General features: G+C 43.0%; 1 protein-coding gene across 1 annotated transcript; it reads left to right on the top strand.

Annotated features, from left to right (window-relative positions):
• The first annotated feature begins 1,371 nt into the window (after positions 1-1,371).
• axin2 (axin 2 (conductin, axil)) lies at positions 1,372-17,140 on the top strand. Its single transcript, XM_017451167.3, has 11 exons — positions 1,372-1,656; positions 3,173-4,061; positions 6,331-6,471; positions 8,754-8,856; positions 10,208-10,348; positions 11,089-11,516; positions 11,668-11,835; positions 11,923-12,135; positions 12,254-12,349; positions 12,748-12,906; positions 15,578-17,140. The coding sequence occupies exons 2-11, from the start codon at positions 3,265-3,267 to the stop codon at positions 15,702-15,704; spliced, it is 2,373 nt and encodes a 790-aa protein (XP_017306656.1). The 5' UTR covers positions 1,372-1,656; positions 3,173-3,264; the 3' UTR covers positions 15,705-17,140.
• The last annotated feature ends 8,734 nt before the right edge of the window (positions 17,141-25,874 follow it).

The raw sequence follows: 25,874 nt of genomic DNA, 5'->3' as shown, positions 1-25,874 counted from the left end.
TAACCACTAAGCAACCGTGCGCCCAGGTTACTCCATAATATGCTAAATTAGTAGGATTTTTAGCGAGCCTAAACAATTTCATTCAGTTTCACGTAGTAGAAGTCTACCCTAACCTTAACCCTTCACAGAACTCGAGGTGAGTTATTACGTATGTGCAGGCATGATCCTATGTGAATAAGAAGTAGCAGAAGCCTAGTTGTTATTTATGTGTTTAATAAACAAATGAACTAGTTTTTTTTTATTGTTCATGACTTCCAAGCATAAAGGATCAAACTGATTTATTAACATGAATTTCAAACTCGGACACATACTGTTGTATTTGATCCTGTTAGTTAAAGCCAAATTTGCCATACCTTCGGTAGACTAAACCATTTGAATTCTCTCAAGTCTATAGTATATGCTTTTTTAATTTTTATAAACGAAATCTATTGTCTTGTAGACAGTGTGTCCTCATAAGTTAACTCTTTTTGCATAATATAAAAGTAATAATGCTAATTATAATCTAGGCAATGTGTGTGTGTGTGTGTTTTTTAAATAAAAATAATCACGATTATCGAATGTATTATATGTATTATTGAGGTTTTTATGACTCAACAGCAGGCTTACAAAGAATCAGTAATCAGTTTGTTCTCTGTGAGTGGAAATCTCATGACTGAGAATCTCCAACGCTCCAATAAATACTCAAAAAATAATAATAAAATAAAATTATATATATATATATATATATATATATATATATATATATATATATATATATATATATATATATATATATATACACACACACACACACACACACACACACACACACACACACAAATACATTGTGTATAAGATTAAATAACGAGACTTTTTTTTTTTTTTTTAAAGAAGTTTGGATTATCTGGATAAAATAAAGCGATATTAATGGTTTTGTGGAATGTATTTTACAGTCTCTTGCTGAAAAGGTTTTCGGATCCCTACTTTAAACGGCCGTAAGAGCGCGTTTCCTACATTTTGCGGCGTATTTCGGCAGTGAACGGGTTAAAGTAAACTTGTGAGCTTTGAAAGTGTATGTAGCAACAGAAGGATCGCAGGGATGTAACGCTATTGGGGCGGCAGATCACTTACTTCTGACGTTCCAAAGCCTCGGGGAGTTGGCGCAAGATCGCTTGCCTTTGATAAGGTCCTTGCGACTTGGTAGTAACTTTTTGTTTCGATTAAAGTTCCTAAGAGCGAATTAAACGCTAAGTTAAAATCCGCTTCACGATATTCTTACGTTTAGTAGGATCTTTTGTGTAGAATAGGTGCGTTTTCGCTGTCGTTCTGAGGCATGTACTTTTTTCCCTCTCTCTCTTTCCAACAGGCGCATTTCTTTCTATGTACCTTTCGGGACCAGGCTGTCGGCTTCTTACTTTGATGTCCGCACTTAAACCCTGAGCCCAGTACATATTGGAATAGCCTACAGGAGATGTGCTGTGCGGCATGGCTGCGTGAAACACTTGAGGAAAAACGCGGGGGGAACCGCTTTTACATTTCCTTTCTGCGACTATAACAAAAGAAGCAGGTCGGGAAACGAGAGGAGCGCCGCTGTGTGTGGATGATACTGTGGACTATTTTTTTGACTCGTGGAAAAACGCTGGAGTTTTTGGGGGGTACAGAACTCATGGGTCGATGGTAAGTTCCATGTTCTCCTCGCTTTGGCCCCACAGGGCCGCTTTTGATGTGCTCTCCATTCGCTTTGAAGTAACGTGGCTGTGTCCAATCGAGTCCCTTTTTTTATATTATTTTTATTTTTTTTGCTTTATAAAAAGCCGAAAGACGCATTTCTCCGTCCTAGACGTTGTGTTCAGTTGTTTTAAGGCACTTTAGCGAGTGTTGGCTGGAATACTCTTTTGACTGCTTTTGCAGAGTGTTCATTATCCCGGTGAAAAGAAGTTTGTGTGGAATTCCGCCCCCCTGAGATAGATGCTAGACTTTTCCTCTGGACTTTATGGCGGGGCTTTGAAGTCGAATGAAGCGCTTTATTTATGAAGTCATTGACTTCATTATTGTTATTGTTTTTACTCGCGAAAAACGCTGCGCTTTCGTTATTAATGTCCGAATTGCACATAAAGCCAGGGGGAAGAAGAAGAAGGAAAACCCCGGTTAAAACTGCACGCTAACTGTACTCGGTCTGTGTGGTGGAGCGCGTGCTCGTGTAATTCACGCGGATTTACTTTATTCTTGCTATGTAGCCCGGTTTAACTGTTGTTTCAGTTTGCTCATATGAATACGTTTTGTTTCTGTCCTGTGCGTTGTGTTGTTGTGTTTTGTTTTTTGTTGTTGTTGTTGTTTTTTTTTTTAAACCGTCGCTGTATGTCTGAAACGCAGTGGATCAGTGTGCGGTGTTGCTCTGTGAGGACTCGATGCACTGTTACTGATGGCACGCCGCTCTCTCTCTCTCTCTCCCTCTCTCTCTCTCTCTCTGTGTGTCTGTCTCTCTCTGGGGATATTTCCGTTCCGTTTCTGGGAGGAAAAATAACTACAAAGTGTGATCATTTACAAAAAGAAAGAAGAAAAGAAGTGAATAGAGTTTAGTTTCTTCGCTAATGTAGCATGCCTTGGAGATGTGCTTCTATTTCTGCAGGTATTAAACAGTGTGTTATGGATTAGATCAAGGCCGGTTGGAGAGCGCGTGGTTTTGTGAGAAATCCTACTGATTAATGCATGGAGCCTTTAAGCGTGCAGTAGAGGAGGTCAAGGAGTTTGAGTTGGGATCTGTTTTTGATTGCAAGTTGCTTGAATCGTGAGCGATGTGACGATACTTTTCTCTCTCTTACCTCACACACACACACACACACACACACACACACACGCACTCCTCTCTCCGGATGTATAGGCTAAGTTTTGCGTGTTCAGAGAGCGCTTGAGATTCTGCGCTGTGTTTATAGTAATTAGCTGTAATGTCAGTTCTGGGTTAATCAGTGACTGATTATACCAGAACTAGGATGAATAACAATAAAGTGTCGGTTTCAAAGCGGTGGTAAAGTAAGAAATGTGAGAATAACTGTATGGACTGCTGAGAAGCTTTTCCCCCTCCTGAAAGTGTGTGTGTGTGTGTGTGTGTGTGTGTGTGTGTGAGCGCGCTCTCGCTTTGAAGTTTGGGGCGGATCTGCTTTTGATTAGATCAATACTTTGTGTGTGTTTTCAGAGAGAAGCCGGACAGAGGTGCTCTTCCGCTAACTTCAAGCGAGAGTTCGAGGGAGATTAGAGCCGCGCTCAGGAGCCACAAGCCGTGCAGCCATGAACGGGGCGCTTTCGGAGCCCGTGGCCACGAGCTTCCGAGAAGATGCTCCCCGTCCGCCCGTGCCGGGCCAAGAGGGCGAGGCCAAATGCCGCAAACTGCCGAGCAAAATGACGGCGCTGAGAGTCAAGGAGACGGCGAAGTCGACGCGCAGGGACGAGGAAGGCCTGGGAGAGCCAGAGGGCAGCGCCTCACCGGACTCGCCGCTCGCGCGCTGGACCAAGTCTCTGCACTCGCTGCTAGGCGACCAGGACGGCGCGCGTCTTTTCCGTGCTTTTCTGGAGCGCGAGCGGTGTGCCGATGCGCTCGACTTTTGGTTTGCGTGTAACGGCTTCCGCCAAATGGACCTCAAGGACGGCAAGACGCTGCGCGTGGCCAAGGCCATTTACAAGCGCTACGTGGAAGCCGACGGCGTCGTCGGCAGGCGCCTCAAGCCGGCCACCAAGACTTTTATTCGGGACAACGTGAAGCGACAGCAGATCGACTCGGCCATGTTCGACCAGGCGCAGACTGAGATCCAGACCAGCATGGAGGACAACGCGTACCAGACGTTCTTACAGTCCGATATATACCTCGAGTACGTGCGCAGTGGCGGTGAAAACCCCACACACACCAACCCCGGTGCACTCGGGAGTCTAAAACTCGTCTGTGGCTACTTGCCCACTCTAAACGAAGAGGAGGAATGGAGTTGTAATGACTTTAAAGCCAAAGCGCTGGCTGTGGTCGGACTCTCGGCTAAAGCGCTGCGGTCTGCTCCTTCTCTGAGGACTGTAGACGTGCTGGAGAAAAACTACAGGTGAGGCCGTGCCAAACTCCTACTCTTTCAAAAAAGTTGTTCAATTTCCTCCGAAGTGCTATGGCTTTCACTCAGCGACAGCAGTGTATAATAATAATAATAATAAATGTTTCTAGCCGTGTATGCCCTTATTGTTCTGCCGCTATTAAGAGGTTTATTCTCACATTGCCTTCATTAGTACCAGCTTTTCCAAAGAGCAGGAACGCACGCGCGCACTCGGCCCTCTGCTGGCGCGTGCTCGCTTCCTGTGCTTTGAAATCGCGCCGCTGATGGATGGAGCTTCCGAGCAAATCCGCCTCCGGACATCAAAGCGCTGGAGCCGATTGTGTCATTCAGCCAAAAATACGAGCCGATATCAGGAGTCCTAACAGCTCAAATACTTTGTTAGTAATAAGTACGCGGGCTTAAGTAGCCTAATAAGTACTTTAACATGGCTGTAGGTTGGCTCTATGCTGTACCCTGGAAAGGACAGCTAAAGTTCTTCCGTTAAAACTAATATACCACTGTGGCATGTTGTAAAAGCCCAGTGACCTATTCAACTTTTCATTGAAAGTTTTGGAATCAGCTTCGTCTGTTATTACACTGTAATTAAGAGTTGTTTCTAGTTAATATGAACATTTAGCACAAGCGACGCTCATTAGCACAAACTCTGTGTAAAGTCTGGCCTGGGTTAGCACTGTAAATGAGGAAAGGAGTCGAGGTGCAGTGCCAGACTAATGTTTATCCGCTAATAGCTCTGCTAGGAGGGGAATCCGGAGTAAGTCTTCATCTCATCTCAATCTCCTTAAGCCCCTTTGGTGATGTTGGTGACATTTTAGAATACTGATAAGACAAGGTTACATAAAATACGTGTGAAAAAAACAAAACAAAAACATAATGTATATACAGCCTACAGTTTTTAAATCTTCATTAGGATGGCCTGAGAGCTGCTCTCTCTCTCTCTCTCTCTCTCTCTCTCTCTCTCTCTCTCTCTCTCTCTCTGCATCTGGGCTGTTTTCATCTGAGCCATGTGGAACTCATTTCTCACTTCCTCTCTTATTCTCTCTCTTTCTCCATCGCCCCTCAAATTCAAGTTATTTGTGGGGGGAAAAAAACCAAGCCACAGCAACTCGCATGCTGAGCCAGTTGCCATCATCATCTCTGTTTCGGATTTTTCATCCGCTATCCAATGATTTCACTTCCCTCTCCACTTTTATCTCATTCCTCCGCCAAAGACAGGGGAAAAAAATCCCACAGAAGGAGCCTGAGCATATTTTCTAAGCGGAAAAGAAGATGAGAAAGGGAGGAGGGGGGGGGGGGGGGGGGGGGTCCTTATGAAAGAACGGATGAATGAGAGGGTGAGGCAGGGAGGGGGAAATGCGAGCCCAGCTGTGCTAAATACCTGACTCTTTCCGAGAGCCTCCAAAGGTCAGGTCTGACTTGGGGCCTCTGTCCGCAGTCATGCTGTTTAACTCCTCGCAGCCCTCCTGCCAGTAGCCATTCTCATAAAGGAGGCCCTCCTTCCCCTTTCTTCACTTCCTCCTTTCTTTTCCACTCTCTTATGGTCTCTTACTCACTACGAGTTTTTAGATCTGTCTCATGCGTTCTTTCTGTTTGTCTCTCCCTTGAGAGAGTTTTGCGCTCTCCGTCCATATCTCTCTCTCTCGCTGTCTCCCTGTCCTTTTTGGCTTTTCTTGTCAGAGTAAGCACAGGCTCTCTTCCTGTCCTCCTTCAGCAAAACAAGAATGTGTCACAGCAGGATAGAGGAATGGAGAGGGTGAGAGAGGGAGGGAGAGAGGGACTAGGTGGGTATTTGGAAGAAGTATGCCACAATGTTGGAAGGAGATGAGAGAGAAATTACACGAGAAGGAATACCGTTTAAGAAAAAAAGATAGATTGGAAATTAGTTTCTTCTGAGTCAGTAGGCCCAAGTGGTTGACCAACACAAAAGGACCAGAGATCATATTTCTGAGGAAATAGACACCATGTAGCTTATAATAGTGTATTACTTACAACCCAGCTCACTCATTCTTCATGCATAAGGGTTTGGTGTCAGAGGGCACGTGAAAGTCAGAGAAAACCCCACTGAGGTGACATCATGGCCCCAACCCTGATGCCTTTCTTCATATAACCATGACTTGTTGAAGTGTTTTTTTTTGTTTTGTTTTTTTTAAACATTTTATAAAGGTTGAATCCAAAAGCATCCAACCTCTAATAAACTGACTATTCTAGAAGTCACACTGTGTTCTTGGAACAGTAACATATTAACACGCCCGTTGTGTCCGTACAGGTCGTATAGGCGCTGCGATCCTGCCAACCCGTACCATGTGGCCTCTGGTTGCAGCTTCGCCCCCGCCACTAGTGCCAACGACAGCGAGATCTCCAGCGACGCCATGACAGATGACTCCTTGTCAATGACTGACAGCAGTGTGTAAGTCCGGCTTTGTGTCTTTGTAAACAGCACATGACACAGTAAACAACACAGGCATTGTGCATGTTGTTTGCTTTTGGTTGTATATGCACAGCGAGTATAGCTGTGTGACAGAATAAGAACATGGCCTGTCTGTTTTATTCTGCTGATATATTGTTTGAAGCTGGTAAAGAAGTGATAATGCTCTGCTTGGCAGTTGGCTCTTTAGATGTTTATTAATAGGAATGTGCAGAGTCTCAGATGCGTTGGTGTACTGCAGCAAGGGGATTCAGTTCTGGCGTTTCTGCTTTGGAAAAGACTCCATTGCACCCGGTCTTTGGGAAATACTGCATGCTCCATTTTGAATACTAAATAATACCAATGTCTGCAAACTTGGCCACAGGAAACAGCGCTTTTATCATTCCCTCCCCCTCTTCCGAATGCTTTGATTTCATCAGGGGTTTTCTTCCTACTCAAAGAGACCTCACTTGTTGTGCTTTGCTAAAACCTAGCGGCCACCATTATTTCTTGTCCACGCCCATCGCTATTGTCTCCTGGCATGAAAGAGAAGCGGAGAACTGGCCATGTGGACCGTAAGATGCTCATTGAGACGAGCTGGCAGTAAATGAAAGCAAGTTGGGCTTGCACGGCGTGGGTTTCTTGATCAGCCCTGGCATGGAGGCATCCAGATGAGATGCTAGCCATTTCTGGAGCACGAGAGCATGTCACCTGGAATCCGCGGAGTTTAGTGCAACCTCCAGTACCCTTTCAGCCCTAAACTCCATCCCATACTCCCTCGTCTGTACACACTTGAAGCACGAAGCACCCCACCCCCCATGTGTGTTAGCAGTGGAGCCAATTGTGCGCGCGCATAGTTAAGTGCAGGGAGTGAGGAATAAAGTGCATGGTGGATGAAAGGCTTAAGCGAATCGCTTTCAGCCCATTGTTAAGGAAGGCGAGCTTAGGGGGATAAGAGGGTGGCTGGCTGCTTTGAAAATTACTTGCCCAAGTGAATAGGCGATCCCCATAAAGCTAGGCCAATGAAAGAGGCCAGCTTCTGTTCCCCTGATGCCTCAAAGAGCTGGCCAACGCGCAGCTTGTGGGAGTGTGTATGTGTGAGTGTGAGAAGGCAAGGCTGATTAAACTCGGAAGATTAATATTTTGGCAGAGGTCATGCTGCAAACTCGGTTGCTCGTCTTTACGGTACGAGGTGTGGAATATTTCAACTATTGTTTGGCGTTCACATCTAATCTCTTCCAGCTTGTATTTGATTTCTTATTGCTGTTTTATGCAGAACTGAGTTGTGTTTCATATGCTGAAATACTTCTAAAGCCCAATTCACACGGTCACCTCCCAATAAGCTTCTGAATCTGTCGATGAAATTCACCAATGTTTGTTCGGTAGATAATTTTTAAACCTGATAATAAGCCATATCTTCTCTTCTTTCATCCTTATCGCCGTTCTCCTCAGTCCTGCTCACCACTAGCTATTGTGCTCGTTCCTTCTCTTCCCTGTTTAACTTTTATCGCTGTGGGTTAGGCAAGCAGGCGGGGAAAAACGCAGACGTCTGTTTGTTTGGGGACCGTTTTTGATTGCAGTAGTTCATTTTTTATTTCAGTTAAAAGGCACGGCAAATCTGAATCTCATTTCTAGATAAAGAGAGAGTGAGGGAGCATGGGAAGAATGTGTGTGTGTGTATGTGTGTGGGGGGGGGTTGCTTATATCTTATTTATGGATTTGCTTGGACACTAGGGAATGCTTCTGCGCCGACTTCAAACATTACCTTATCTTACAAACCAGCCTTTTGATGTTGCCGAGATCAGAGGCTGACTGCAGTGCCGCTTGCCAAATGAAGATTGGAGCTCTGGCTTTGTGCGCATGACTGTGAGCTTTCAAAGCCACGCTGGAGACAGCATTCAGGGCTAGGTCAGACACTTCCAAGTGGGCAAGGAAAAAAAATAATAAAAAGCCCAAGCAGAGGAAAGTGTCAAAGCTTTAAAAAAAATCACACTGAAAAAGTATGAAGACGTCCAGGTTTTATGAAAGAGAAAAGACAGTGTTTGGAGAGAGGAGGCTTGTTAGTTAAGCTTGTGGTTTAGCTAGCATCACTACATCAGTGTCATTCTTGTGTTCCAGACTTAGGAAGCCCCAGATTCCTTCACTGAATCCTTTCAGGCTAGCCTGGCACAATGTGTAGAACGTCTGTGGCAGTAAATGTGTGTGTGTGTGTGTGTGTGTGTGTGTGTGTGTGTGTGTGTGTGTGTGTGATTTTGTTCTCACTGCTTCACTCTGTCTCCTGGCAGTGATGGGATCCCGCCGTACAAACTGGGCAGCAAGAAGCAGCTTCAGAGAGAGATGCACCGGAACATGAGAATGAATGGACAGGTCTCACTGCCTGCCTTTCCTGTAAGTTCCCTCTTCTGTATATTAATGTACATGCACACACACACACACACACACAAACACACATACAAACCCCAAATATCACCTCTTCTCTTATAACAGTACAACAGCTAATAAAAAAGAAATCTTCAGGACCTCTTTGTACTAGTTTTGGGAAAAGGCCTCAACTTTTTTCTTTTCTTTTTCTTTTTCCTTTTTTTGAAGACGACGTCTTTCAATGCAGTCGAGTAGCAAGCTGATGTAAATAAGGCATTTCTAAATGTCTGTTTTATCCCGGGGCACCAAAATCTACTCCCTTGCTTTGATCACTAGATGAATGGAACCAGTTTGGAGAAAAGTGACAGCATCCAGCAGCGCTACCCAACCCCCCCAACCCTCTTTTCCCTCCATGGGGTGTGTGAGACAGAGGACGCTCCTGGTTGTTGTGTTGTCTATGTACTGGCTGAAGAGCTTCGAGAAATGCCCTGTCTTATGAGCCCAAAGACAGTATGACCAGTTAGGGCAAACTTGAAAATTGTATATGCGTGTATATGCACGTACGTGTTCTGTGCATAGTACACAAGACGATCTATGTCTTCGCAGTCCTTGTTGTGTTGTTTTTGTCATTCTTTGTCCGCTTGTTCCTGAAGATTATCCTCTGGTTTGGGTGTAGCAGGTCCATGCACTTACCAGAAGGTCTCCTCAGAGTAATTAGAGGAACAAATAAGACCACACCATGAAAGACAGCACAAAAATAGCCACAATAAATGAACAGAGATGTGGGTGCAAGTCCATATATACACCCACCTGAACACATAATGTGGCTACTGTAGCTCAGAAGTGCCCAGCATGTGGTGGGCAAATAAATTACCTCTGCCTCTCTGATCTCCCTATGTTTGACTCCACACTACTCTTCCCAACCCCCCGTACCCCACTTCCTCCACTCATCTCCTCATCTTCCTTTCCCTTCTTTTTTTCTGTTTTTCCACCCCTCTCTCTTTCTCTCTCTCTCTCTCCTGTTGATATGCGACTTTTATTCCTGGATGTAAAGCCACTGTTGCTCCCAGCCCTGGTGTGCGTTTGATATTTGCCAAAGCTTCTTTGAAGTGGTCTTGGTGGCACTACAGAGAGAGCAAGCTGAGGCTCCTCGGAGTGTGACCAAATGCTCACACCAGCGGTGAAGGGTGCAGTGTGTGTATGGAAAAGGCACTCAGGTAGAGGGCAGCTGTGTGGATTAGGCCCCTCTCTTTATTAGTTCTAGTTGAATATGTGTTAGTGGCACAAACACGGTCATATGTGGAGTTACCAAAAGCAATAACAAAGGTTGTAATGACACAAATAAAGCAATAACAACTGTTATTTTGACCATGTGTAGAGACCACGGCGGCCACCAAAGGACATGACCCCGGTGGAGCCAGCAGCATTCGCCGCTCAGCTCATTGCCAGACTTGAAAGACTGAAGAGAGAACAAGAGACTATGAGCTCACTGGAAGAGAGACTGCAGCAGATCCAGGAGGTCAGTGTGTACTGCCATCTCACCATCCATACCAATCTGTGTCAAAAGTTTGTATGTAGGTTCCACGATATACACTAGCAGTCAAAAGTTTAGACACTCATTCTTTATTTTTATTACATTCTTTCTCCACATTTTAGAATAATAATAAAATCATTGAAACTCTGGAATAACACAAATGGAACTAATGGGAATTATTTCGTGAAAAAAAAATCTAAAATCAAAATAATTCTTCAAAGTAGACACCCTGTTTACATAGAATTTCTAGGAATGTATTCCTGGCATTTTCTCAACCAGTTTCTTGAGGAATCAAGAATTGAGATGCGTTTTAAACAGTATTAAAGGAGTTCCCACCTATGCTGGACACTGCTTTCCGGAATATTTTGCTCCAAGTCATCCATTTAAATGTTTTTTATTTTTTGTAAATAAAATGTTAGTTTTCTAATGAAAGAAATGAATATGTTGGCACAATTATATTTTTGTCTACAACACTGATTTCAAACATTTAATCATAAAGCTTCAGATCAAAAAGGTTTTTATGATCATGAGAAACATTTCAGTCAAGTGTCCAAACTTTTGACCAGCAGTGTATTTCATTATACATATGAAAGCTTACTGCCATCCTGTTGGTTTTAATGTTGAGTACAGGTCAACTGGACTTATAATGTCATTTACAGACACCCACTTTTGGGTTGTGCATGGAGTTTTATTTGTCTAAAGTCATATTTACTGTGTTCGTGTAGGAAGAAGAGCGTGAGGAGTCGGATCTCTCTTCTTCCTCACAACGCCGCTCTAGTGAGGATGACCCGCAGGCCATCCTAGATGAGCACCTTTCGCGCGTTCTCAGGACACCTGGTTGTCAGTCGCCCGGAGTGGCACGCCACTCGCCCCGCTCTTGCTCACCTGAACCCCGGCCTATGACCAGGCCTGTGGGTGGCACTGTGCCTATGCCTGCCTACCCATCCGGACGAACGTTTGTCTCCAAGCACGTCCATCACCACTACATCCATCACCATTCAGTGCCCAAGAGCAAGGAACAGATTGAGGCTGAGGCAGCACGGCGGGTGCAGGGCATGTGTCCGGCCATACCTGATTCCCGCCCGTCGCCATATGCACGCAGCCGCAGCCTGGGCCCTGAGCATGGAAACAGCATTGGCGAGGGGAACCAAGGGTGAGTTGTCCTTTGGGTTTAGGTGACCTTGTTGACTATTAGTAGATATTAATAGCTGACATGACATTCTTCCTGCCTCTGTGGCACATGATGTTTGCATCGAAATGTCAGTTGTATCTAAAGATCTCCTTTATCCTCTGCTCTCCTCCAGATGTTCGAGTGCTTTATCCAAGCGTCTCTGTAGGTCGGGCGAGGAGGTGAACAGTGAGAGTGCAGAGAGCGCCACCTTACAGCTGCCCACCGACAGCGCTGACCGCTCACAGAACGTCTGGCAGTGGATCATGGAGAGCGATCGCCAGGCCAAGCACAAGCCACACAGGTATACATGTCACCCTGAAAATCCTTTTGACCCAACCATGATTGCCTTTACATTTAATAACCATTCGATAATAACACGATTCCACAGCACTCAGAGCACAAGGAAGCTCTATGGCTCCGAGTCAGCACGCACCCACACTTGGGGTGGTGCAGGCATTTCCGGGCACCTCCGCACCCATCAGCCTGCTCATCCATTCATCCAGGACCCAGCCATGCCCCCTCTACCTCCACCTAACACCCTGGCACAGCTGGAGGAAGCGTGCCGCCGTCTGGAAGAGGTTTCCAAACCCCCCAAACAGAGGTGAGAGACCTCTCTTGCAAACATATTCAGCCTGGTATTCGGCATTGTATTTCTGGGCTTGACTGAAAGTACAATATACACGTACCACCATATCCTGATGATCACTTTCTGCTCTCAGGCATTCAACACCGGGCCTTCAAAGAGAAAAGAGCCATGCGGTACCTGTTCAGACCGGAGCTGCATCACTCCAGAGCCAGGCTCTTCAAGCAGAGCAGTAAGTATTCTGGAGATGTGTATGGAATGTGATCAGTCATCCCATTCTTATCAATCGTACAATCGGAACCGAAGAAGACACCATACACCATCCTTATTTTTATTTGCTCAGGCTTCCAGTGTTTACAAATGTGCAGGGTTAAAGGCTCATCTATTTAAACTCAAACAATGACTGGAAATGAATTATTAGTCCCTTTTTACAGCTCACAGATCTTTTCCATAATAAGTGAAAGGGTTGATTTTATTGAAGTTTTATCTTCTGTCTTCTTGGGTCGTGTTCTCATTTAGTGGATAAAATTGTTGTTTTTTCTCAACTATGGCAGTGTGATTCATGTAGTGAATGTTTGTGTACGCGCTCTCTCACACATACTTCTCCACCTCGTCTGTCTTTCCCCACAGCCCAAAAGAGCCAAAGAAGCCTCCTGGCAGCCATGGGAATGAAACTGTGGTCACATACTTCTTCTGTGGTGAGGAGATCCCCTACCGGCGCATGATGAAGACACACAGCCTCACCCTGGGCAACTTCAAAGAGCAGCTCCGCAAGAAAGGCAACTACAGGTACACACACTCGCTCCTTCCCGCAGGCCTTGATGACTCTATGTGATTGGTGGATTTGTGCCACCCTCTAGTAGACAAGGCCCACAGAGCCATGTGTTTCCTTTGTACGTAATTGAAGGTAACAGAGAAGAAAGGCGCCCTTGAAAGGTTTCAGGAGCTTGAAGTGGTTCATGCTCAAGCTAGACACTCAAAGAACAGCCTCTGCTGTTGTGTGTAAGTGGAGAATGTTTACTGCTGCCTGTTTACTGGAGTTGGTGGTAGGAAGGGAGAGAGAGAGATGGAGAGAGAGAAAGGGGGATGCAGTGGGTGTACAGAAAAGGAAAGAGGGAATTTTAACTGGAGCCATTTGGTCACATCTGGTATTGATTTCTTCGTAAGGCACACTTAATAAGCACGTCTTTGAAGCCCAGGTCTTTCATTTCATGCACTAAGACTCGCGTAAATTCTTCAGCGATTGTATCAAGCTACGTTGCTCTCATGCACTGTACTTGTTTACGTAAGCTATCGTTTTTTTCTTCTTCCATTTTTCATTTATATCAAAGGACATATTTGTTTTTGTCCTGTTCTCGTTGAAGGTCAAATCACTGCCACTTCAAATAGCCCACTCAAAACCCCACTCAAGCATTTTCTGCAAGAGGCATACGTGTGCTTAATTACAAGTTTTATCGGCTGAGTCAGTGTCCCAGGTGTAATACACAGTCCTCTTCCTCAACTAAAGCTCTCCTACCTTGCACATTCTTTGTAATATATTTTTTTTTCAAGGCCAAGCGAATTCAAAGCTGATGGTTTTAATAGCAGAAAATGTGTGGAGCTGGGACATGGCAGCATTTCAACAAAGAACAGTACTTGCCAGCACTGCCAGACGATATTGGTGCCAGATGTTGCTCGGAGAAGAATCTTGCCACATAAAATGTGTTCCAATGGAAAGACTTCTCTCTTGCACCCTTTTCCCCACTTATTCCTCTTTTTTCAAGCAAGTAAGAGCTGTCCTTTTTGTGCTTTCCGTGTTGAGCCCTGTGCAAAGAAAATAGTAAGTTAGTTACAGTTACATGTATATAGCACTTTTCTAGACACTCAAAGTGCTTTACATAGTATCGGAGGAAATCAGCTCAACCACCACCAGAGTGTGTAGCATCCACCTGGATGATGTGACGGCAGCCATAGTGCGCCAGAACGCCCACCACACACCAGCTATTAGTGGAGAGGAGAGAGTGATGTAGACAATTCAGAGATGGGGATAATTAGGGGGCCATGATAGAATTTCGCCAGGACACCAGGTTTATACCCCTACTCTTCTACGATAATTTTCCTGGGATTTTTAATGACAACAGAGAGTCAGGGCCTCGGTTTAACGTCTCATCTGAAAGACGTTGCTGTTTTTACAGTAGTGTCCCCCCTCACTACACTGGGGTAGTAGGACCCACACAGACCACAGGGTGAGCGCCCCCTGCTGGCCTCACTAATACGCTTCCAGCAGCAACCTTAGTTTTCCCCAGGAGGTCTCCCATCCAGGTACTGGCCAGGCTCAACCCTGCTTAATTTCAGTAGGAAACCAGGCGAGAACTGCAGGAAGATATGGCTCTGGCAGACAGGAAAAGATAGGAAAAGATAGGAAAAATAAAGATTCCACAGGCCTCTTGTTTAGAGAAACCTTCCTGCATGGCAAACACATCCTACTTGCTTTTTATTAGCAGCCCTAGCTTTTGCCAACTGTTTGCTGGAAGTTGCACACCCCCAACCCCATCCTCTAGATGTTTTACGTGCGTTGTTTTTATGGCTTGGTGGAGTCCGCTCATAAAATGAAAAGTTAGCTCTTGGAATTCAAGTGCACACCACAGCGCACGTTTGTTACTGAACGGGGGCATTTTCCATTACAGAGTTAATTATTTGGAACAACCACCCCTTGCTTCACTCCTCTTTCTACCCTGCTTCCGTTTGAAAGGGAATGGAGGGGAAGGGTCGAGCCTGGAGCATGTGACCTCATGGGGATGATGATGATCCCCTCACTCCCCCCCAGGTCACAACACTATCAACCTGAGAGCCATCTTCTCTATTAACCCTGGCCAGGTCATTGGCCAAGAAAGAGGAGAAAGCAAGAGCGAGTGTGTACGTGTGTGTGTGTGTATGTGTGTGTGTGTGTGTGTGTGCGCAGTGACATGCAGACTTGCCGGCACCCAAAATATCAACCTTTGTGAAAGAAGCCCTTCATTTGACAGCGGCCCCAATTAGACACCAGTAGACAGAGGAACACTGGCGACAAGCAAGAGAGAGGAGGGACGTCAAGATTTAAGCCGCCCTCTAATTTAGAGCAAAGCCCCCTTTTTGGCCCAAAGTTTTTGGCCCACACAACAATGCAAGACCCAAGACTAGAATCTTGGGGGAGGCATCTTTCTTGCCTTGTGTAACATCTGAAGGTGGAAGTCATGGGGCTTCTTTTTGACCTCTGTATGTTGATGCTCTACCAAAGGCTGCTCGCCTCAAGCCTCTCGTCGGTAGCTTTTTTCCAAGGCTCCCTGCTGACTTGGGCAAATAATTACAAATGAACTCGAGACCTGAGGCGAGCAGGTAGTGTGCAGGCTGTCCCACTGAAAAAATGTTTTTAAAACAGATGTTTAAAGCGTCTTTTGATTATACAACCCTAACCCTTAATGCGACACTTTTCTCTGCACAGGTACTACTTCAAGAAGGCCAGCGACGAGTTTGAGTGTGGAGCCGTGTTTGAGGAAGTTTGGGACGATGGCACCGTTCTTCCCATGTATGAGGGCAAAATCCTGGGAAAAGTGGAACGAACAGACTAAAAACAAAACGAAGAAGAAAAAACGTCCTCATGTGAACAATCCTCTAACTTGCCACACAAGGCCAACAAGCGAAGAAACGGACTTCTGCACATATACCTGTATTTTCAAAGATAAAGAAATTTTAATATATCCACAAAGACTCTTTTTGTTTTGTTTTGGCTCATCAAGCTATTGAAGGAATACTAGCCAATGAAGTAGACCAACTGGTGGAGGACTCCAGCAAAGCAGCCTGGGAGATCAGGCACCTTAACTATCAATTGGAACAGTCAAGGGACACTATGAGAATACCACTGTCTGAAGATGCGGGTGACTGTATGTGGTTTTTGAATTGTTTTTAAAAAGAATATATTTTTGAGGGATCGCTACAGAGCCGGACTGCTGACCAAGGTTTAGTTGTGTTAATTGCAGGTGTTTGTGTGTGTGTGTGTGTGTGTGTGTGTGTGTGTGTGTGTGTGTGTGTAAAAACAGAGGTATCTGCACGTTATATTGTGCTTTTGTAATAAGTAAAATAATATTAATATTTATTAAACTGTCATTTCCCTCCTGCCCCATGTCCAGCTTAATGGACAAGCTGCTTAGTTGAATTGGGAGATTTTTTTTCCCCAATGTAACACATGCATGGTCATAATGCTAGAGTCCCCCCTTATAAATAAATGCTAGGAGTCTCTGATGATGCTTTCCAATGAGGAGATGACTTCCGTGCTGGGACCACCCAGTTTTCTCAACCCTCTCTGCTGATTTGATATTTGCTCTGCTCATCATGCGTCCAGGGCTCCGTCCCATTTTGCATCATAGTGCCTTTGATTTTTTTTTAACCTAGGAATTGCACAGGATCATACCACCTTATCAAGGAGCCTTGAGAATTATCGTAAAAAACAACAACAACAAAACATGCATCCTAATATTATAATACAGCAGTGCTGATGTCTTAATCCCACTGAACAAAAGAACGTGGCCTTTCTTCATTTCAGTGCCATTTAAATAGAAAGAAGCAGGCTGTTGAGACGTTAGGTGTACCCAGTATGGAAGTTCCCTTCACAGCACCGAGAGTATATTGAGAACTTCAGAACTCCTGGACAGGGTGTAGTTGTGCATTGGCATCAGCAGAGGAGTATAGACTAATGTCAGTGTTTTAGACTGCAGTACCTGTGCCTACATGGATACCATGCCATGTGCTGCCCTGCTTCAGGGTGTGATATTCCCTTGCTTTTCTAAAGGGGTTTATGTTGCAAAGATTTTTTTTTAATGCTTTGAATATCTTGTTATCTATTCTGTTTTTTTTTTTTTTTGTTATTGTTGTTGTTGTTGTTGTTTTGTTCCACATAAATGTAAATTATGCATTATATAGAGCATCATTTTAAAGATGGCTTGGTACTTTAATTATTGTAATTATGAAGAGATGTAGCCTTTATTAAATGTTTATATTTTTCAAATGATTCCTCTGGTTTGCTATTTACTTTGCATGCAGGTGTACGTGTGTGTGTGCTGAGAGAAAGAATTTAAGACTCCGATACTCAAGTAAAAGCATTCTATTGTGTGTTACCAATTTTAGTTTCCTTCCTACATGTAGTACTGTACATTCAAAAACAAGAAGCGGTCCAAATCTGAGCCGATGGCACTGTAGTTCTGTCTAGTCAAAACCAACACTATTCAAAAATATTCCACCAGAGAGGCAACATATAAAAATACGATAAAACACCACTGTTTTGTGCAACATGAGTAAAGCGCTCGCCTTAATATTGTGGTTTTGATATTATGTTAATTAGTTCATACTGACTACATCAAAATTACAGACAAAAACATCCATACCATGACAAAATGAAAACTTGAATTCCTAACAAATGTTGGGTATGTGTCACTTAAGGACGTTATCAAACACCGTCATGAACAGAAAATGAAATATACTGTACATATGTTAGTGTGTGATTTAATTGGGCTGTAAAAATCTGTGTGTGTGTTTGCATGGCATTAAACGTGTGTGTTGTTTGAGAAAGAACAACACAATGCTCTTTAACCATCGTAAAACATACAGATGAGTCACAAATTAAAGGAAAAACGAACATAAAGAGTATTAGTAAGGTGTTTGGGACAACTTTTCAGAGCCTTTCTTCCAAAAGATGTTCATTCAATTGATGAAGAAGGTGTAGAACGTCTGTCTAACATCTCCGTCCAAAATCTCCAGTAGGAGTTCAATTATATTGTGATTTGGGGACTATGAAGTCCACAGCATGTGATGTACATCATTTTCTTACTCATTAAACCATTCAGTGAGTCCTTGTACTCTATGGATTTGGACATTGTCATCCTGGCCATCCTCACCATTCCCATCAGGATAGAAATGTTTCATCATTCACCAACTTTGTATTGCATTTGTAGTGGGGCTAAAGTAAAAAGCACAGCTATCTGGTGCCAAAACTTCTGCTCTTTTCAGAAGAGGGAAAATGATCATCCTTCAGTTCCTATGTTAGAAATTGTGGAATGAGCTACTGGCTATGGAATACTTGCTTTCCCTAGCCAGAAAACTGCATAAACACGATGAATAAAACATGATGAATATCAACGCAGGGAGGCCATCATAAAGTGGTTTCCCTGATTGGCCATTAATCGTGTTCATTAAAGCATATACAGGTTTATACCCCAGCGGAGACATTGTTCACAGCTCATTCACTTCCCTCCATAGCTAGCTTGGACTTACAAGCTGATCTTAGACCCACTTCATCATTTCCATATTTAATTATAAACCTGACACCCCACTACCACCACCATCACCATGAGAAACAAACCCCCAAACCATAACTCTTCCCCTGAAAAAAAAGCCCTCATGTTTCCTTGAGCTCAACTCCAACCCTTTAAACATTCCACAGTAGGTGGGAACCTTCAGCTCTCGAATGTTTTTGTTGCCCGTTTGGCAAGGCGAGACTACGCATTCACAGAGAAGCTTGTGGGAAAGGCTTTAGATCACTGTTTTGAAGATGTACTTGAGGGACAAGGGAGAGAGGTTCACTGGTGCTGTGCTTTCCTTCTGTGGCCTCTTCATCCTTGTATCAGGTCTCCAGCCCAAAATTTTTATCTCTATTTCTGCTGTATACCGGGACACTGTGGAATCCTGGGAAATGAAGAAGCAGACAATGTTGCAAAAGGAGCATTATCAGCGGACTTCCAAAAGTGTCCAATACCTCCCACTGTCCTCAAACCCATAATAAACTCATACATTAACCATAAATGGCAAACTGAGTGGGACCAATGCACCATGAACAAACTCCATGAAATCAGCCCTATTGTTGGTTTCTAATGTTTTCAAATCGCCGGAACCAGATCGTCTACACCCGCTGTCGAATAGGTCACTCCAGGATGACACACAAGTTTTTAATATTTGAAGAAGACTCACTAACATATACCTTTTGCCAGAATCCATTATCCTTGAAACATTCTTTATTCGAATATACTGGTCTTAACCCTGTGAGAAACCTTTTTTATTCAATCACCACTGTGGAAGAAATTTTGAACAAAGTCAAACCTCATGCAATTTTAGAGCTTTTTAAGAAAAAAAGATTTTAAATACCTTATATAGAGTCCGTTAGGCATTTCTCACCATGAAAACAGCCATAGAAGCTGGCATGGCGTTAAAACACAAACAAACAAACAAACAAACAAACAAACAAAGTATCAGATCTCCATGCTTCTTCGAGAAGGTCACAAGCACAGTTCTTTTTGTAGCTAAGTGCTTGCTTTACTTTTCTGAAGTTTGAAGCTGTCGTGCAGCGCTGTTAAACAGGTTTTTTTTTTTTTTTTTTTACCATATGCTGGTATAATGGCAAAACAAAAAAGCATTCATCTTATCATAAAGAGATTGCGAGTTTGAATCCCAACAATGCCCGAGCTTGTGCAGAGAATGTTTTAAAAGGGTACCTTTCTTGTCGGGTTGCCAGAACTTCTAAGAATGGATAAGCTTTTCTTTATCCAGTTTGGGTTTGATATATTATCTAGTTTAAATGTAGCCATAGATTGAGATGACTTGTGGTCAACATTCATTCTGGCAACCCTCGTTTCTGCATGAACATCTCCTCCACATGTGCACACGTGCTTTTTAATGGTCCTGTTTGGTTTGCCATTAAGAAATCCAGATATTTACTCAACATGGGGTGTAAATTTGAACTAGAACACATTTCATTGTTATTTTTATGTGGAGATGACATCGCCTTGCATCCCCCTTAGCTCGAGCACAGTATTATATTTAGATATGAAGTGTAAATAAAAGGACACACTTGTTTATGAATAAGTTGCCGGGAATCACATGATTGCTGAAAAACGTGTCATACAGCGTGCCTGAATACAGCGTGTTTATGAATTGATATTTTTACAGTGATGTACAGCGATATTTTTCCACCCCATACCTCTGCCCCTGCAGTTACCAGCTGGACCTCTTCCTAGGGATAATTGGAAAGATTGGATTCATCCCTTGAAAGGCAGAAACCGGGCATGTGTTGGCCTTAATGAATCACTTTAAACCCTGGTGAGAAATCTCTGACAAAATCGTTCCTATTATCAGCCTTTTAATTAACATCCTTCTAGAAAATTAATAAATGCAGCAATAATTTGGCCACCAGAGCCCCATTTTGTCTGCTTGTATGTATTAGTATGTGAGAGACAGAGAAAGTGGTGGGAGTCGTAAAGCGCTCTCCTGGCTTTCATAATGTTCTGCCAAGGTTTGCTTGAATGGAATGCCAGGCTCAACTTTGGCATCCTGTGGTTGAAGTGAAGCAAGCCTGCCCCTCCTCTCTTCACGTTCCTTCTAATTGGCTTCTCATTCCAGCATTGCTCAATTTTTATAGCTTCCTGTGCTTTGATGGTGAAACCAATGGTCAAAAAGATTGATCAATAGATTTTATTTATTGGTCCCCAGGGGTAAATAGTGAGCCGTTCTCATCAAATCTGTAACCCTTCCAGTTAAATGTCACTGAGCGAGTGATCTTAAATTCCCAGTGGGGTTCTATATGGTTGTATACTCAGCAAAAAAAGAAACGTCCCTTCTTCAGGAGACTATTTTAAAGATAAGTTTGTAAAATCCAAATATGCTTTAGAGATATTTATTAGAAAGGGTTTAAACAATGTTTTTCATGCTTGTTCACTGAACCATAAACAATGATTGCACATGCACCTGTGGAACAGTCCTTAAGACACGAACAGTTTACAGGTGGTAGGCGATTAAGGCCACAGTTACAATAACTTAGGACACTAAAGAGACTTTTCTACTGACTCTAAAAAACACCAGAAGAAAGATGTCTAGGGTTCCTGCTCACCTGCGTGAACATGCCATACACCTGCTGCAGGGAGGCATGAGGACTGCAGATGTAGCCAGAGCAATAAACTGCAATGTCCATAATGTAAGACGCCTAAGACAGTGCTACAGGGAGACAGGAAGTACAGCTGACCGTCCTTGCAGTGGAAAATTACATATAACTATGTCCCCCCACAGATGTGATCGAGAGCTTGCAAATGCTTTGGTGGAAGAGTGGGGTAACCTCTCACAGCAAGAACTGACAAATCTGGTGCAGTCCATGAGGATGAGATGCACTGTAATACTTAAAGCAGCTGGAGGGCACCAGATACTGGCTGTTACTGTTGATATCGACCCAACTTTGTTCAGGGACTCATTATTCCATTTCTGTTCATCCAATGTCTGTGAAACTTGTTCAGTTTATGTCTCAGTTGTTGAATGTTTTTATGTTAATACAAATATGTACACATGTTAAGAAATTTGCTGGAAATAAAAGCAGTTGAATGTGAGCAGACGTTTCTTTTTTGGCTGAGTACATTTTTAGCACATCTTTTCCAAACAATCTTCAAGCTATAATCAATACCGATAATGATGTTATTCTTTACTATCTAACCCCCAACCATTGCTTACCTTAGGGGCTTCCATAGCTTAACTCAGCAGCTAACAACTGAGTCAGTTATGAGTTAAATCATAACCATTAGACTAGGAACCAAAAGGTCTAACTAGTAACTCTAAGGGTGCCTCTTGTTGCTCTACAAGTAACTTTGTTGAAACTGTTGGGCACACTGAGGTGCTTCAACTATTTAATTTTCCCCACTTTGGATGAGATTGGCAACTGGTATTAAGCAAAGCTTGGCTGGCATAAACAGTGTGCAGTGAGTGAGTAAGGAAGCGTGAGTGCTATAGAGACTCTGATTTCTGATTCCCACTCTGACTATTGTACCACAAATTTTTGTTGCTCCAAGGAGAGCACAGACTGCTCCAGACTGGTTCCACCACACAATGGATCCCTGTTGACAGATCTGCTTGGCAGGTAAAGAAAAGGAGAAAAAAACACAACCAGAGTTTAGTCTGAAAAGCAGAAGAAAAAAAATTATAAGGTTGGTGGGGCTGAAAGGAAGGAGAAGGAAGCAATGAATAAAAAGGGACAGGCAAAATGGAAAGGAGAAGGAAGCAAAGGATAAAAAAAGGGACAGGGGAAAAAGAAGGGAGAAGGAAGCAAAGAATAAATAAGGGCAGGGGAAAAGGGAGAGAAGACGCAGAATAGAGAATGGGAAATTGGTGATTGCCAGGGGACACAACGAAGAGCTCCCGTAATGCTTATGTTGAACGGGCACCAATAGTATCTGAAGGTAAAGCACTGCGAGGAGGAGGTGCAAAAAGAGAGAGGTGCTAAAAACGGAGGCGGCAGAAATCCGGTGAGGGCACAAACATTCTAAAAACAGAAGGGAAGGGAAAGCTTGGGGTGTGGCAATGGTGGCGGATCCCAACTCCAGGTTATGATTACAGCTAAAGAAGCACTCAGTGCCTCAGGGCTGGGCTGAATCCTAGCCTGGCTGTGTGTGTGTGTGGAATGATGGTAGTTTTTGTAGATGTTTGTATTACTCACAGTCATTCAATTTCCTTGATTTGACAGAGCATGATGGCTTGTAACAATTCAAAACAGTCAAGGTGTCTGTGCTCAGTTTGTGTAGTGTGCAGAAGAGTGTCTCATGTCTTTGCTTGCTGCTACGCTCAAGTCCAGACCCTCGTTAAGTCAGATGCCACGTTCTGTTTGAAGAGCTGAATAAGGTTTAATGCCGTAGATGAATCCTTTCATGTGGGATTACTTATTGAATCTCCTTCAAAAACTGCCACTGTCCCTTTCTTCTCATCCTCGTTTACTGCTGCTCACTGAAGTGTTTGGGGTTTTTGCATCTTGTTCTTGCGCATAAACTGGGCTATATAGCCAAAACACAATATAGGTCTTCTTCATATTCTGAACTGTTTAGCGGTAAGCTTAATTTATAATCTCCCTCCAAAGGATGGATTCTGGTTTAAAGCTCTTGTCTTGTATATGTTGCAGAAATTCTAGCATGGTTTCTACTTATGTTAGATCACACCACTCAAGTGGAGATTTCAAAATGTCTGCACATTTTTATTACAGACCACAAACAGTTGTCATTTGAAATATGGAAAAAGTAGATAACAAAATGCAAGAGTAGTTGTATTACATATCCAAAAGCTTAGCACCTACTGTATTTCATCAGCCCACCTACACAGCATGTGCATTATGGGTGTAATGCAATGCCACTCTGTTTTGGTTTAGTGCTCCCAATATCTGTGTGTGTGTGTGTGTGTGTGTGTGTGTGTGTATCGAATTTAAACCCAAAGGCCTAAACTGGAATGTTTTTGTTTGTTGATGTTAATTAAATATGAACCCTTCTGATATGCCCCCAGAAATACTGAAACCCCTCCAGAAATGGGAGCACTGTCAGCATGGTGTATGAATTCTGGCTCTGGCAACATCACTCGCCTTAATGAGAGATGAAAAGACACACTTATTATTTTTGTTTTTACCTAGTGAAGTATTTTGTATTGAATTTAGTTGTTTCTCTTTCCCAAAATATAAACAAACTAGTAGCATAATTTAATCCACCGAAACCCTGACCAGGCAGTTACTAAGGATGAATGAATAAACGGTAACGTTAATGAACGTGGTATTTGTTGGCCATGGCACTCACATGAACATGAAAATGATTTTTTGTTTTTGCACCTCTAGAACCTTTGCGGCAAGCTTTCTTTAGAAAGAAACATGAATAGTGCACCTCCTATTGGTATTTGTATCTGTATCTGTTTATCACACATTATCTGTTCATTCTGGATAATGTATTTGAATTCGGTTATATCTCTATGGTGCATAGACAGATTTCTTATGCTAGTGTGCGTAGATATTATTCCTTATGCTTCCTTTGATATAGAATGTTGCAATTTTTGCAGTGCTTCAATCAGTGTTGTTCTGCCAGACTTCTTTGACTCAGTAAATGACACTCATTTAATCCATCTATATTCATAATGCCAGTGTAGTGTATATTATTTTCTCATCTTGTAAAAAGCTGAGCAGTTTATGGGGTTAAATGTGTGTATATTACATGTAATTAAAGATGAGTGTTTTGACCTTGTGGAGGTTAATTAAGCGCTGAAGTCTTTGAGCTCCAATTAAATAAATAAAAAAATAAATAAACCCTTGACGTTTTCACTTCATACTACATATTTCAAATGGAATAAATCTCACTCCTCCACAAAACCTGAAACAACAGCAGCTACACAGATATGCCTATTTAAATACTCAAACACTCACTGGAAATGAAGTGTGACACAATCTTTGTCTGCCAGTTGTGGCACCTTAACTCTAAGCACCTGTTTGTGACGCTTGTCACTTTGCTGATCAAAGGCACAGCTAAACAACAGTATAAACAGGAAATAAATCCATGATGGCGGAACATAGGGCTGATGGGATATGACACCAGTCTGGCTTTGAAGAATGGCGTGCTTGCTCTCAGTCTTTCCCTCACTTTGCAGGGGCCCCACTACTTACTTCTCAAACCCCGCAATTTGAGTGCAAACATGCATGGTTGTGCATAGTTGTCCACCGCACCCTAGATTCTGCAGACTGCAGCATTGAGTGTGTGGTCAGCCATGCCTGGTCTGGTTAGTGGCCAGACGCCACCAGAATGGCGAATGCAAACCTTTCATGTCACCCATTCTCTTCCATTCTTCTCACACTATTTAAAGATTCCTTGATTAAGGCACAAACTGTGCCATCGCTGGATTTTGTTTCTATCCAAAGCACTTGCCTACTCTGTTTTTCTGTTAATAGGAATGTTAGGTTTGGCAAGCTGTTGCATTCTATTAGGAAGTGCAAATAAGCATAAGTGGTTCATGCCTAGGTCCCCAGCATATATATCAGACATTCAACAACTGTTAATCTTCATTTAGTCCTCATTCACAACTCCATGCATTTTAAATTACATTGAAATACTATTTACCTCTTATGAGGTAAATTGCTATTTGACAGGTACGTCAATGTTCCAATAATTTGCTTGCCTTTCTAGTTGTTGGGAATTATGAGGCAACAGTTATTATTGCACCTAGTGGTCAAAAATAGGAACTACAAATGTTAAAAGAGGCCCATTGGGGTAGAAATCATGCTGCCCAATGATCACTCTATGAACATTTTTGTTTATGAGTGAGAAAGAAGCAGACGACAGGTCATTCAAAAACATTGATCTTCTTTTGGTTAAGCCATTCCTTTGTTGATTTGGATGTATGCTTTGGGTCATTATCATGCTGAAAGGTGAAAATTCCTTTTCATCTTCAGCTTATTAGCAGACAAATGAAGATTTTGAACTAAAATCAACTTTTATCTGTAACTATTCATGATTCCCTCCACTTTGATCAGTTCTGAGTGAAGTAAAGCAGCCCTAAAGCATGATGCTGCCACCATCATGCTTCACCGTGTGTATGCTTTCGGTGATGTGTTCTTTTTTTTTTTTTTTTTTAAATTATGGAATTATTATACCTTTTGAAATTGGTCTCATCAGACCATAACACATTTTGCCACATGGTTTGTGGTGATTTAGTTTAGCTTGGATGATTTTTTTGTGAGAATGCGCTTCAGTCTAGCCTCCCTACCCCATATCCCACACATGCAGAGAGTAATCAGTACTTGTCAGATATTCCTGCAGCTCCTTTAATGTTGCCGTAGGTCTCTTGGCAGCATCCCTGGTAAGTTTGTGTCTTGTCCTTTTTTTATATATAAATTTTGGAGGGACAACGTTATTGGTGATGTCACTGTGGTGCTCCATTTTCTCTATTTGTTGATGATGGCATTAACGGTGTTCCATGGTACA

Source organism: Ictalurus punctatus, chromosome 2 (assembly GCF_001660625.3).
Source record: "Ictalurus punctatus breed USDA103 chromosome 2, Coco_2.0, whole genome shotgun sequence".
Classification (NCBI taxonomy): domain Eukaryota; kingdom Metazoa; phylum Chordata; class Actinopteri; order Siluriformes; family Ictaluridae; genus Ictalurus; species Ictalurus punctatus.
This window is presented reverse-complemented; position numbering and strand designations above follow the sequence as displayed.